At 41.7% G+C, this 13,560-nt stretch overlaps 1 protein-coding gene across 2 annotated transcripts in view; it reads left to right on the top strand.

Annotated features, from left to right (window-relative positions):
- Positions 1-13,046, top strand: part of LOC306818340 (receptor tyrosine-protein kinase erbB-4-like) — a 212,555-nt gene extending 199,509 nt beyond the window's left edge. For both annotated transcript variants that reach the window (XM_079335888.1, XM_079335889.1), the window contains 6 exons: positions 591-666; positions 910-1,056; positions 4,339-4,436; positions 4,593-4,763; positions 6,195-6,480; positions 7,291-13,046. In XM_079335888.1, coding sequence (XP_079192014.1) covers positions 591-666; positions 910-1,056; positions 4,339-4,436; positions 4,593-4,763; positions 6,195-6,480; positions 7,291-8,126 — 1,614 coding nt within the window. In that variant the 3' untranslated portion in view covers positions 8,127-13,046. The remainder of the gene's footprint in view (positions 1-590; positions 667-909; positions 1,057-4,338; positions 4,437-4,592; positions 4,764-6,194; positions 6,481-7,290) is intronic.
- The last annotated feature ends 514 nt before the right edge of the window (positions 13,047-13,560 follow it).

The raw sequence follows: 13,560 nt of genomic DNA, 5'->3' as shown, positions 1-13,560 counted from the left end.
GGAATGTCAAAGGCCCCGCAGTTATTACTATTTCACGTCGAAAGGCTAGAGATATAATGTGAGCTAAACGGCCAATATGTTCTCAATCAGTGTCTTAAGAAGCCCTCTCACTATTGATGGTCTCTGGGTTAGACTGTTGCCAATCAATCACACTACTTGAGTAATATTGAGCAAAGCAAAACTACGCTTGAAAGCGCTGTCGATATCCTGATATCTGGCTAATGCGAGATTAAAAGATGGGGCAGCCGTTGAGGGGGAAAAAGCAGAACAGGAAATGCTCTTCAATTCAAATGTAAATAGATAAAAGTGAAACTAATAACTAAGCACATTCACACAGCGGCAATGGGCTGATCCCTACCTTAAATATAATGTTGCTGATGGGCAGTGTTAAACAACACAATGCCGATAGGATATCAGCACGGATCATATACTTTTATGTTGTATTTAAAAACAAATTATACTTTTAAAGTCGCTGAAAGTTCACTTCAGTCATTTTTTAGGAAAGGAAGAGAGAGATGAGAGTATGGTTAGTAAAGATTTGTGTCGCTTTTTCTTTTAAATAATCAACCGTGTCTTTCCAATCTCTATAGATGCCAATTAAATGGATGGCTCTGGAGTGCATCCACTACAGGAAGTTCACCCATCAGAGTGACGTGTGGAGTTATGGTGGGTGTTCATTTTCATGCTTTGTTGTTCATCTGTTAGTGCAGACGTCAGTGTTTCTCATGCTCATACCTGTGGGAGGAAAAAAAAATCAATGACCTGAAATCCTGCTTCCTGCATTTGCATTTTCGCCCCCTTGTCTGTCTGCTAATCTTGTTCTCTGGCACTTTGTCTCACGTTCCAATCTCTCCCTGTCTGTCTTCTTCTCTCTCCTGTTTCTTTTCCACTCTTGTTTGCATCCTTCAGGAGTGACCATCTGGGAGTTGATGACATTTGGAGGCAAACCCTACGACGGTATTCCCACGAGGGAAATCCCTGACATTCTGGAGAAAGGGGAGCGTCTCCCCCAGCCGCCCATTTGCACCATTGATGTCTACATGGTCATGGTGAAATGTGAGGAAACGCACGTCTTACATCATTTTAAAATCCATTCTCAGGCATTTGTAGACAAGAATGGTCTTATAAACAATAAATTGGTAACCTCAATTTTATTTACATCTGTACTTTTTGGAAAGACACCTGAATCCAAAAACAAAACAAAATATTAAAACGATGTTACCCTGTGTAAAAATGCCAATTTTGACACCATAAGCAAAGTGTTGGGAGCTGGGTTTCAAAAGTGACTAAAGTGCATCAAAAAGATGATGAAATGATGAGGAAATTTCTTCGTCCTGGATCTGGTATGACATTCAAGGCCATGGATTTCCAGAAATGTTAAACTATTCTTGTAAATTGGAAAAATAATCAAATGCGAATGCTCCCATTTGACTAATATTGGGAGTGAAATACTTGGAAATTAAAATCGTGTCCAGCCCATTTATACAAGTGTACATTTTATTCTACAAAGGTGTTTGAATCACTTCAAAAAGTGCTGCTCATTGATTTATAAAACATTGAGTGCAATGCATGAACACTTCCAGAGATCCCAAAGGGAGAAAATCCCAGCCTGTAACTCTGAAGTCGTCATTGGGTTTACACACCAATTTATACATATCATATCTTTCTGAAAATAACAGTGCCTTAGTCAGAAGCAGCAGCATCAAAGGTAATGTTACAAATCAGCACCTCAACAACGAGAGTTGTCGTGGAGCACATTAAATCATGTTTACACACTGCTGCAACTCTGCGTTCTGTGTCACAGATGAGATGTAGTTTAATAAAAGTGTTCATATTTTTAATATTCATCTGGTAAGGTGTTATTTGAGCTGTGGGGCCTCGATTCAAGGCTGGAAGAGAAGTTGATATGCAAAGATGAGAGATGAAAAAGCAAGGTAGGGAACAAGGTGTTACGAAACTGATGAGATTGATGGTTTATAGTCTGAAAAGAAGCTGGCCTGAATAGGGATTCTGCCCATATTCTTGTCCATGTCATCTTCCATCTGGACTACCAAACTTCCCTCATCCAAAAAAAATCTGCCTTTCCTAATTCCCGATTAAATTCTCCCATGTTTCTCCCATCTTGCGCTTGGCTAAATCCATATCCCTGTTTCTGGTGTTCATGGCATTCGAGGGATTCACTCTCCCATATTTCCAGGAAACAGTCCAGACATAAACGCCAGTCCAGGCTTAAAAGTCTGCCAGCTACCAGCAGCTTGGCGATCCCATTTCCTCACCAGTCTGGTCATTGCTGTACCAGGCCTTAACCCAACTATGATGGAGTGACTTTTCTGTCCCCTCCTGTTGTCAGCTTGTGACAGGAAATCTCATAAACTTCTCCCCATTTACTTTTGATGATATTGTTGTTTTCATTTATTGTTGGGGGCGGCCAAATGTAGGCAAAACTTAGAGTTTAAAACAAATACAGCTTCCATAGCCTTTTTATTTTATCTAATAATCTAGTGTTCTGGCACACAAATATTGCATTTGTCCTTTGAAAATCATTATAATCTTCTTCTTACTCTGCAAATGTAAAATACAAATTCAACTGCTGCACTCATAATTCGGTACAAACGAGAACAGCGGTGGCAGCAGACCGCTTAAATGCCAAATGTGTTGAAAGAGAATGATGAGATTCAGCTTGGAGCTTGATACCAGAAACATATTCCTCTGACAGAAATGTTAATTCCAATTGAAATGTCATAATATCTAATTGTTTTATTTCCAAGTGAAACACTATTGCCAATGGCTTTTGACAGCAAAGAAAGCCCTGCAGCCATTTAGCCTAATAACAGTGCCAGCTGATTTCTGTTATTGCACCCCTGGAGGCAGAGGGAGCATTTTGTGAGCTGTGTAAAATCTGCAGATTAATGTCATAAATGCTTGGGTCAAAGGGATTCCCCTTAATTTAGCTAAAAGCATTCGGTGCATATATCCTGTGTTTGTCATATTTTCCATATTCCTATTGTATAGTTGCAATCCTAGGCTATCCCCAAGTTTAAAATCATCTTCATTTTGCCAAAAATGCAATTCTACAAAGACCTATAAAGACCACAAGCACATAATAATCAAGTGATGACAAGTTAGTGGGGATAAAAATGAGCTCAAAGAGCTCAAACACTGAGTCAAACTGGCAGGATGGTCACGCCGCCCCCATGGAAAGCCAGACGGGAGCTCAGCAATAGGTTGCATTAATTCTAATTACCTGTTGACTGAGAGCCGGTGTTTGTTATTTGGTGCATCGTCACACCGCGTGCCCCTTCGCTTTAGCCCCACCCCAATAAAGACCAAATGGAGTTTGATTGCTATAGTAATTGCAGCTCATTTAGGTAATGCGCCTGTGTGGGGGCAGTGCAGGAAGGAAATTGGATGAACTGAGCAAAGACATGCAGGTGAAAAGACAAGCAAGGTCAGGGTTGATTTAAGGAAAGCGGGATTGGGATCGCCATCAACGATTATGATGGTCGTGGGGGAAGAAGTTTGAAACAAACATTCACACATCAGTGTGGTGAGGATAAATTTGTTTTCACTGGTAAAATGGAGTGAAAAGATGAAATATATCCCCTGTAAGACCGCACCCAGACTGCACTTTTTTAGCTCCACTGTTGTGAAATATATAATAGGGATACACAACCTGAATGCAGCCCAGTTTGCCAACAGACTAATCAGAGCTGAGACACCACCTGGCTTCTTGTTTCACCTGCAGGGGTTAGCTGTGTTTACTGCAGCCTTGGCCTAAGGTAGAAAAAGTAGGCTGCGGATCAAACTGGAAAAAGCCCCACCACTCTCTGCCTTAATAACTACCTCTGAGTTGCCCTTGAGCAAAAGCGCTTTAGCCCTCAGAATTTAAAGAGCTTTATTAAAGTGAACAATATGCTTGTTCATTTGGTGTTTTGTGGCTGAACGAGTCAAATATGCTGCATGTCCTTTCAGTGCATATTCTGCACAGCCTTCGAAGAGAGATGACCGAAAATGATCGTCTGTGGTCGCAGTGTGCATGAACTACTCCCAACCTAACCTCACTATGGCATTGCACATTTATTTGTGGAGTAATTGTGCTTTGAAATGACATTCTTCTCATAGATTCATGTAAAAGAAGGGACTACAGCACACCTCACAGAGAATGACAAAAAACCTGTAAAGAAGAAGTCGAGCACGAGATCCAGCTGAACCACCATTTAAACATTATATTTTCAAATCCAAATTGAGTTTAGACTCAATTTAGACTTTATTGGACATTTCACATTTAATACATGTATCTTTCCTCTTCCTCTTCTTCCTCTGTCTCTCTGCTCCCAGGCTGGATGATTGACGCTGACAGCAGGCCGAAGTTCAAGGAGCTGGCTGCTGAGTTCTGCAGGATGGCTCGTGACCCCCAGCGATACCTGGTCATCCAGGTGCGTTTCACCAAGCAGGCAAACTGACAGAGCATTCGATAATGAGGCTTTTCTTTGCAACTTTTTGTTTACTGGTCACATAATTTGAGGTTGGAAAAATAAATTTTTATTAAGTATTTATTTCAGGTAGACTCAAGTTTGTTTTTTATGGTTTAGGGGGACGATCGTATGAAGCTTCCGAGCCCCAACGACAGCAAGTTCTTCCAGAGCTTGCTTGACGAAGAGGACCTGAACGACTTGATGGACGCTGACGAGTACTTAGTGCCGCGGGGTTTCAACATGGCTCCTCCATCATACACAACCAGGCCTCAGGTCGACTCCAACAGAGTAAGAACAACACCAAGGCACACAGACATGCAAGCTTTTATTTTTAAATATTCAAAGTGATGTAAAGCTCAAAACTGCCTACATTTATCTCCTTTTGTAGTATTTAGTGGTAAAACCTGCCTGTCCTCTATAAGTACTCAAGGTGGTTAAGAACTTCCAATACACAGATGATTTTCCTCCGCTAATGACTCACCTCCATCATTTTCTTCCCAGTGTGTGTGGCTTAAACCCAGGCTCTTTATGCACTTGCTCCCCAGGCCCCAGGTTTCATTACTCAGAGCTCCAGAAGCAAATAACAGGCGCTCTCTTAAAATGCCTGAGCCGTTTACTGGTAGACAATGACTGCACGCTGTTTGCTTCACAGCATGCACCCCTTGCCGCTACCCTTCGTCTCTGCATCTTATGCCTCCTTACCCCCATGACCTACTCATTTGCCAGAGGCTCTTTGTTCCCAAATGAGCACACAAGTACCGTAAACGCACACACTAATCCATCCAGGCTCCTTGGTGTCCAAGGTCAACACCCCTATCATGGATTGAAATCTTTTGATGATGCAGTCAGAAGTCCCTTCATGCCCAGACGGGAGAAAAGAAATCATTGTTAAAACCGATTAACTGGCTGACTTTGCCACGGGAAGTTAGTTATTCAGGTTGCGCCACTGCTAACACAGTCCACTCCAGACGGTTATCTAATCAGGATTTGCTCTGAAGCTCTTACTTGAAACAGCGATCGGATAATGACAGGCTTTGAAGAAGGGATAAACAGAGAAGTTTAGAAGACGGGAGAGTTGATTGCAATGGAGGGAGGACAACGGGAGTAGGTGGACGAATATAACCCTGGGATATTTATTTATTTTTTTCCTTTTCTAGTTGTGTTTTGTAGCTCTGCTTCCTGTAATTGCTGCTGCAGCGCTCCAAGTTGGCAGAGTGCAGAGGAGTGGGCCTGGGTGAAATAGCCCAAGGCAAAATAACACAGCACCACAAGAAGCCCTCTGCTTCGCATGTCATGTTTTGTATTTTCTTGTGGGGTTTTTTGTTCTTTTTGAGGTTCAGGTGTTTGAATCGCAGAGATGCCTGGCTGCACCTCACAGTCCCTTGAGGCTGATGACTACACCAGCAGAACTTTGTTAGAGATTCTACCTTCAACGGGCAGCTGCATGGGTTAAAAGTCTTACTTCCTTTGCCGCAGGTGGCATAAAACTAGCTTAAACTGACTCAAACTTTATTATTTTTGGCATCCACGCAATGTGAGCTTGTTGAACTATACACATCTTTACTTTGGTTTGTTAAACTATGTTGTTCCAGCTCTTCCAACGGAAATAACAAAGTGTCTGAAAAAAACTGTCTTTAAAGTTTCCAAAGTGGTTCAGACTGAAGAAAATCAAATACACAGTTTAATAAGAAATGTCAAAACGCATATTCTTTGTTGTAGAACCAGTTTGGCTATCGCGACGGTGGTCCAAACACTTCGGAGGGCTCTGCGGCTGCTGTCCAAGCCTGTTCAAATCAGGAAGCCGCGGGTGGATCTGTCCCAGCCCTGGAGGACCAGCGCTGTAACGGAAGCCTCCATAAGAAGAGCATGAGCCAGGCTGCAGGAGAGGACAGTGGGGGCCAGAGGTACAGTGCTGACCCCACCATCTTCCTCGGCGACAGGGTGTCCCGAGGGGACACTGATGAGGATGGATACATGACACCCATGAAGGACAAGAGCTCCTCAGGTACAGCCTCATCAAACACAGACACAATATTTGAAAGTATGTCCTTTGTAGGCCAAGAATTAGTTCCCCTCACACCTTTTCTCTGTCCTGTCATCTGTCTTCTCATTCACACAGTAAATTTGATCTCTTGTAGTATATTCTGCCCGTTCATCTCACTTCACTTCATTGCTTAAAATTCCTGCCGAGTTTCCATCAACGGTGTATGTCAGATGCTACAGAGTCATGTTTTGCCTTTGATCATAATTCAGTCCATCAGCCCTGCTCTCGCTCTACCGTCTTTGATTTTCCAGCAGCTCAAAATATAACAAAGCCCGCAGCAAAATGCATCTGATGCAATGTCAAGGAGCTGGAGAGTGGGCAAAATCAATAGGTTTCGCACCCTACTATTATCGCGCTTGGAAGCAGTGAAGAGGGGTCATTTGCTGGCATTTTCAACCCTGGCAGATGGAATTTCCATTGCCAAAGAACCGCTGGCAAGTTGCCCGACTTGTCCTGAGTGGCTGCCATTATTGCCATTATCATCTTCATTTCCATCTTATCTCCCTATTACTCAGAGATTTTTCTCTTTTTCAATTTCTGTTTTTTTGTTTTCTACTCGTTCTACTTAAATGTTGATCTGTTGATCTGTCCTTTTATCCTCATTCTCATACTCTTTGCAGGTCAGCGCGAAGTATCGCTGCAGACCGGTCCTCTTTGACCAAAGCAATTTCGTTGTACTTGTACCTGTACTTGTATCAATGACAAATAAATCTGATTCTGATTCTGATTCTGATTCCTACTCTCCTTGCCTTTTTCTGACCTGTGCTACAGAATATCTGAATCCCATTGAGGAAAACCCATTCGTGTCAAGGCGTAAGAATGGTGAAATACATGCCTTGGATAACCCGGGCTACCACAGCACACCAAACAGCCAGCCGAAAGGAGAGGATGAGTACATCAATGAGCCCCTGTACCTCAACACCTTCCACTGCCCCACTGAGCTGGGCCTGGAAGCCCTGAGGAGAAATGGTCTGCCACTCCCCACACATCCTCCTTCAATCTCAGCCACAACTTCAGGTTCCCATCTCCCGCTTAACATCCAGACCAGCCTCCCCCACTACCCCCTCCCCTTGGCCCAGCCTTCTCCATCTGGCATTGCCTGCCACCACGGCCCACCAACCCACATCCTCCACACTCACCATACCCTTAAACCTGCAGGACAACCTGTCAATCCAGGTGGTGCCTCTGCCAATCTGAGCCAAACAGGAACTTCTGCCCAAACCCAGTTGTGCCAGTCCGGCACCCTATCGACTTCAGCCACCATTGGACACGGCAGCCTGCCAGCCTACCAGAGCCTCGCCGCAAACCACCCCGCCAGTTTGCTGAAGCACGGAGGGTTAACATCAGGTAAAGCCACTGGGAAGAAGCTGAAGGTGACCTTTGACAATCCAGAATACTGGCAGCACAGCTTGCCTCCCAAAACATCTAACCAGGCGCTTCCTGATGGCGCCCAGGGAGGTTCCACCAACGCCAAGCTCTTCTATAAGCAGAACGGACATATACGGCCCTCTGTAGCTGAAAACCCTGAATATATGTCTGAGTTTTCCCTGAAATCTGGTACTGTCTTGCCGCCTCCACCCTACCGGCAGCGGAACACTGTGGTCTAGATCGTTCCACTTGGCAGACTTTCCTCTATCTTGACTCTAGCCTCCAGCAATCCTGAAATGCTCTCCGGTTCCACTGTTCCACACAAAGGGGAGAGGCCACAACCAGAGTCGGCCCCCAACCCTTTCCAAATTACACACCATCTGCTGTAGAGTGTAGCAACATCAGAAGGAAGTGGACTTAACCGAACCAAGCAGACCCAACTCAGACTCTCCAACCTTCACTGTATCCAATCCAGTCAATTTTCTGTTCTGTAGATAGAGACTGCGCTCCATGATACTGAGTATGTGAAGGTTGAGGAAGTCACACAGCCAAGGACGAACTGTGTGGTCCTGACAAGGGAGACTACAACAGGCTTCGAATGAGATGGATTCAACTTTGGTGACCTGAACTCACTGCCAGCCACTGCGGTGTCAGATTCATGGATGGAACAGGATACTTTTTTATTACTTCTTTCCCAGTATCAAGGTCTGAGGATGAACAACTCTTCAAAGGGTTTCTGAGATAAGCAAACAGACAGAGCAAGTACAGCCTGTCAGATGCCAAGATGTCTTGAAGCAATGGAATGAGGCAATATGGCAAAATATGGAGAGAAAAAAGACCGAATGTTTTAGTCTGGAGAGTCACTTCCTGTAACTAAAAAGACGGAGCACTGAAAGCTGATCAATCATACTCAATATTTTTGTATATGGGATATACAGAACATTCTTGGATTTTCCTTCAAATATGTGAAATTCATCTCATCTCACTACAACTGTGATACTGTGATGGCCATAACTACAATGACCCCTCCTATCACATTTGTAGTTCAACCATGGACTTTTTAAACTTGCCTGAAACATACAGGGCAACTGCTGTTTATTTTTTTCTCTTGCCTGACTGTCTTTTTGGGAAAAGCTGGTCAGAAATATAGATCTTACCAACCCAAAGGTTACAAGGGAATAATACACTGTAAACATTTTCTATAAACACTGGTTGCATTGCTGAAAAGATGGATTTTTATACACTGGTTTTCTCTTCGGAGCATGAGGTGTGTGAGGCTAGTTAGAGATATCGCTGGATCCGCGAAATAGTTTGATAAGGCCATCCATAAAGGAGCCAAACTAAAAAAATGTTGATCATAAAGATAGTGAAAGATGAAGGAAAAGAGTGAAGAAATCTACAGAGAGAGGTTTGAATGTTCATGCAAGCTGCTTAATGAAGACCTCAAGGAATGAGAAAGACAGCACCAGCAGAGCACAGTAAAAAAAAAAAAAAAAAAAAGACTACTTTGTACGTGTGTGTATGTGTGTTTATGTTGGTGTAAGTCTGAATGGAAGAATTATGCGTACTGGCATGTCTGTCCAAAAGGACACCCATGGTAAATCGAAGTGGTAGAAGTATGTGATGACGTGTTTGACAGCCGTATCATTATAAACCAGCAGTAAACTCGCCAGTGGGAGGACCTCAAACATGGATTCTGCTGAGTGCAGTCAGGTACTTTTAAAGTTGATCAAAAGCTCATTGAGTGGCCCAATAGCCCTAAACAGCATCAGATCTCTGGGTGATTTTTAGGTGCTCGGTTTTCATCCAGTCAAATTGGATGAAGACCTCATGAAGGATCTTTTGATTCACAGGAATTGATAGTTCTGGAAATCATTAACAATTTGCCAATTCGTTCAACTCTAATTAAGTTCTACAGCTTGTGTGGTAGCATATACATAGTTCTTATAGCTTTAGCCACCTTTTCTCTGGACCCTAAGTCCTCATGGCAGCAAATATGGACATGTTTCAGGATGTTTGGTCAGACGGAACCAACCTGTGCTCTTTGACATTTTTAAAGCAATCTCAAAAACTATCCAAAAAAACACAAGACTCAATCTTTGTTCTTATGAAACAGACTTTTAACCTAAAGATGAACTTAAAGTGCCCTTGTTTGTCATGGTTTCTAAATGTCTTGACATTTTGAAGGACCTCATCGCTTAGAAGTCAGAATTTGATGAGTCTACTAGAATTGAAGTTTTTATCAACTTAATTCACAAGGCAAGAATCAGTGAAATATTCACTGGCGATGTTAATCTATGGTATGGTAATCCATGGAAACATCTGCTTTTAGAATCCAATATCTGCTCTGTCCAGTATTTTTAAACTTGTTAAGGTAATATTGAAGCACTTACAGAACGTGGTCAAAACAATAGAAAGATCATACTATTTGTTTAATGAAGAACATATTCTCAGTGACCTGTTTATTGAGTTTCCTTAACTCAGAGTCTTCTTTGTCAGGACTGTCATCATCAAAAGCTGAGTTCCCCTTGAGATTTCCAATAGAGACCCCTTTAGTCCCCTGTAAATAGATTAAACTACTGATGCCTCTGAAGGCGATCAGCCAGTCAATGCTGCTAAAAAGCACCAGTGTTATGGCCATTATTTTTTCCGACCAAGCCATACCAAGTTATTACAACTGTGTGTGGTAAAAACATCAAGTTGGTTGCCAAACTGACAATGCAAAAAAATATAAATGACGGTTTGCCTCTGAGGTCTTTTTTCAGTGTTTCCTAACAATAACCTCTTAGTTCAATGGATATGGATAAAACCATGTATTTCCGGAAACCTTTGTGAGTTTTCCCTCATTATTATCAGTAACCATTAACTTCATTATTGTTTCTTCACCATTCTGTGACATAAGCAAAGCCTCATCCGTGCTGTTTTCTTGTACAGGATGTTTATTTTGTGCATCTTCATGTCTGTGTGTGAGAAAGCGTTCGTGTGAGTGCATGCAAAGCTGCACATGTTCGTCCTCCCCATGGAGCACTTTGATCAAACTCGTGTGTAGAAGGTAAAAGAGTTCCACCCTCCTTACCAAAACATTAAACTTGTTTATCTGTTTATTACCACTTCTGAGAGCAGAAGTCTTTAAATAACAAAGGAAGGTACTTCACAAGGTGAGGAGTTCACAAGTAAAGCCAATTTGAATTGTACTGACCAGCTTTGAGAATACCATTGTTTTCCAGGTTTTGTGTTTGCTTAGGACAGTATTTATAACGCTGCTGATATCATGAATATTTGATGAAGGAGTACTTTGTAGTCCCGTTTGGAGCTCTAATTCAATGAAATAGAGACAGTGTTTAATATCAATGTGAAATATTTATGGTGTGTCTGAGCTTGTTCATACAGAGCGATGGAAGCGGCTGCCAAATCTGGGTTTGAAGACAAAAAAGTCAGATGATGGTAAAGGAACACATGCCTCATCTTTGGACTAAATTAGGCTCCAAACACGGGCCAATTGTACGTTTGAATAAAGGATCGTTAAAGCTGCAACACTGATGAGGCCGATTGAACAATAATCAAGTTTTGTTTTCGGACATGAGCTGTTGTATGGTAAAAGTTTTATAAACTTTTAAGAATTCCATTATTTATACAACTTACAACCTTAAACACATCATCATGGCCAAGGGAAATTGGTGCCATATGAAGATTGTTGATGGCAGTTCAACAACACAATCATGGCAATTTGGGTTGAAGACTTTTTTCTTTTTTCATTATTTGGTCCAAGCCAAGGTGCAGAGGCATGTAGCCATGTTGTACTTCAGTGAATCCTTCAATATTTCGTCCTCAGCAGTAACTCACCATATAGACTGTGATAGTCTAATGTATAGTTAAATTTCACCTTGCATGGTACCCAAAGTTAGTCTTTTACTGCCCTCCATCTTTGTTTCTCTGCACTGACGATAATAGTCAAATATCTGTACAGGACAGTGGGCTGCGTGGGAGGAAATAAGCTGATTTTTTTTTTAACTGGATTTAGTAGCACAAACTGGGAACTCTTATTTCTAAAATGATTTTTTTTGTATAGTACCTTATATTACTGAGTTGAGTTTGGTTTTTCTCCACTTATCAACAATGTTTTTCTTTGAGGAAAAAGACTTGAATCTGTATGAGTTTTGCCACTATTGTTTGTTTCTTCAAATATTTCAACATGTCGCTGCGATCTTTTGTTGTTTAGCTAAATTGCACAAATCATCGCTTATATAAATGGGAGGGGGGGGGGGCTTTCATTTCTTGTGTTTTAAATTATCGAATCAGTATAACTGTACAGAATCTGTGGGGTTTCCCTCCAAAACTTATCTAACACACTTCAACAGCAAATGTGAATAGTATTTTTATAAAAGCACTGAGTCGGCCGACATGGTGAATTTGTAAATAAGGAGGTGAGGCTTTGAATTTATATGGTTTTCTCTCCTACTGCTGTTTTCTCCTGCTTATAACGACTTGTACAGAAAGAGGCGTACATATTTGCTTTATGTAAGTGTACCTTTTTGACTAATGGGACTTTGATTTTAAAAGTGCTTGTTCAACCCTTTTTCTCATGTGTTCAGTGACCCTTTTTTCTGGAGATTCGTAGCTGTCCTTATGTAATGTTTCACTTTAGACGTATGGCCAATGGTGGATAATTGATGAAGGGGGTTGTTTAGTTCACCTCATATATCCAGTTTTGTTTTCCCTTACCCCCCCTTGTTTCATTCATCACTCATTAATAGGAACACCCAAGAACAAGTCCACTTCTTTTCCTTTTCCCAATAAAACTGATACCAGTGCTGCCAACCAACCCAGGTAACCTGGGACATCTTACTGAGCCAAGTTCAACCTCCTCCTATTCCCTGAAAAGGCAGAGCAGAGCCTTTACACTACAACCTCTCTCTTTTTCAGTCATTTCCAATTTATTTTGCATGCTTTTAGAGAGGAGACAAAATGGAGAGAAAGCATCATCAAGTAACTCCTTCTTGATTTCCATTAGCTTTCCATTCTTTAAGTCCTCTTTTGTCTGAGTTATTTGAAATCATGCCCAAAGCTTTATATCATAGAAAACCGTTCCTCATGTTTGTTACATGAATCTGTCAAAAGTATATTTTTAATTTAATATAAATAAAGATTGATTCGCTATATGCTTTGGTGTATTTTTGGGACATGTTTGGTGCTTTAAAAACATTTAACATTGGAATTGTGTGTTAAATAGCTGAGGCAAATGTGTTTGCGGGAGGACAGTTTCTGATGTTATTTCACAGACTTGTAAACATAGAAGAAAATATTCAGAACATAAATCTGCTTGGTAAGGATTACCCTCTAAATTTGGAAAAACAACCATCTCAAACTGGTTATCCAGAAGAGTATTGCATCTACAAAATTAGCTTCTGCCGCGAAATCCCAGTGGGGATTCGTGTTTCGCTAAAAGGCACCGCAGCAGGGAAGCTTCGGTGTCCCGATCCACTTGCTTGACACGCAAACCCGCTGCCCGTAAATAGAGCAGAAAATGAAAACCCTGTTCTGCTGCTCTAATGTTCAAACTAACAGCTTTAATAATCAAGATTACCAGATGGTGTCTTTATTAAGACAAGGACGATCTTGAAGACACAAACACACCGGCTTTGACCTGACTTCTTTACATCAACATTGCAGAAG

This window comes from Symphodus melops (assembly GCF_947650265.1).
Source record: "Symphodus melops genome assembly, chromosome: 23".
Classification (NCBI taxonomy): domain Eukaryota; kingdom Metazoa; phylum Chordata; class Actinopteri; order Labriformes; family Labridae; genus Symphodus; species Symphodus melops.
This window is presented reverse-complemented; position numbering and strand designations above follow the sequence as displayed.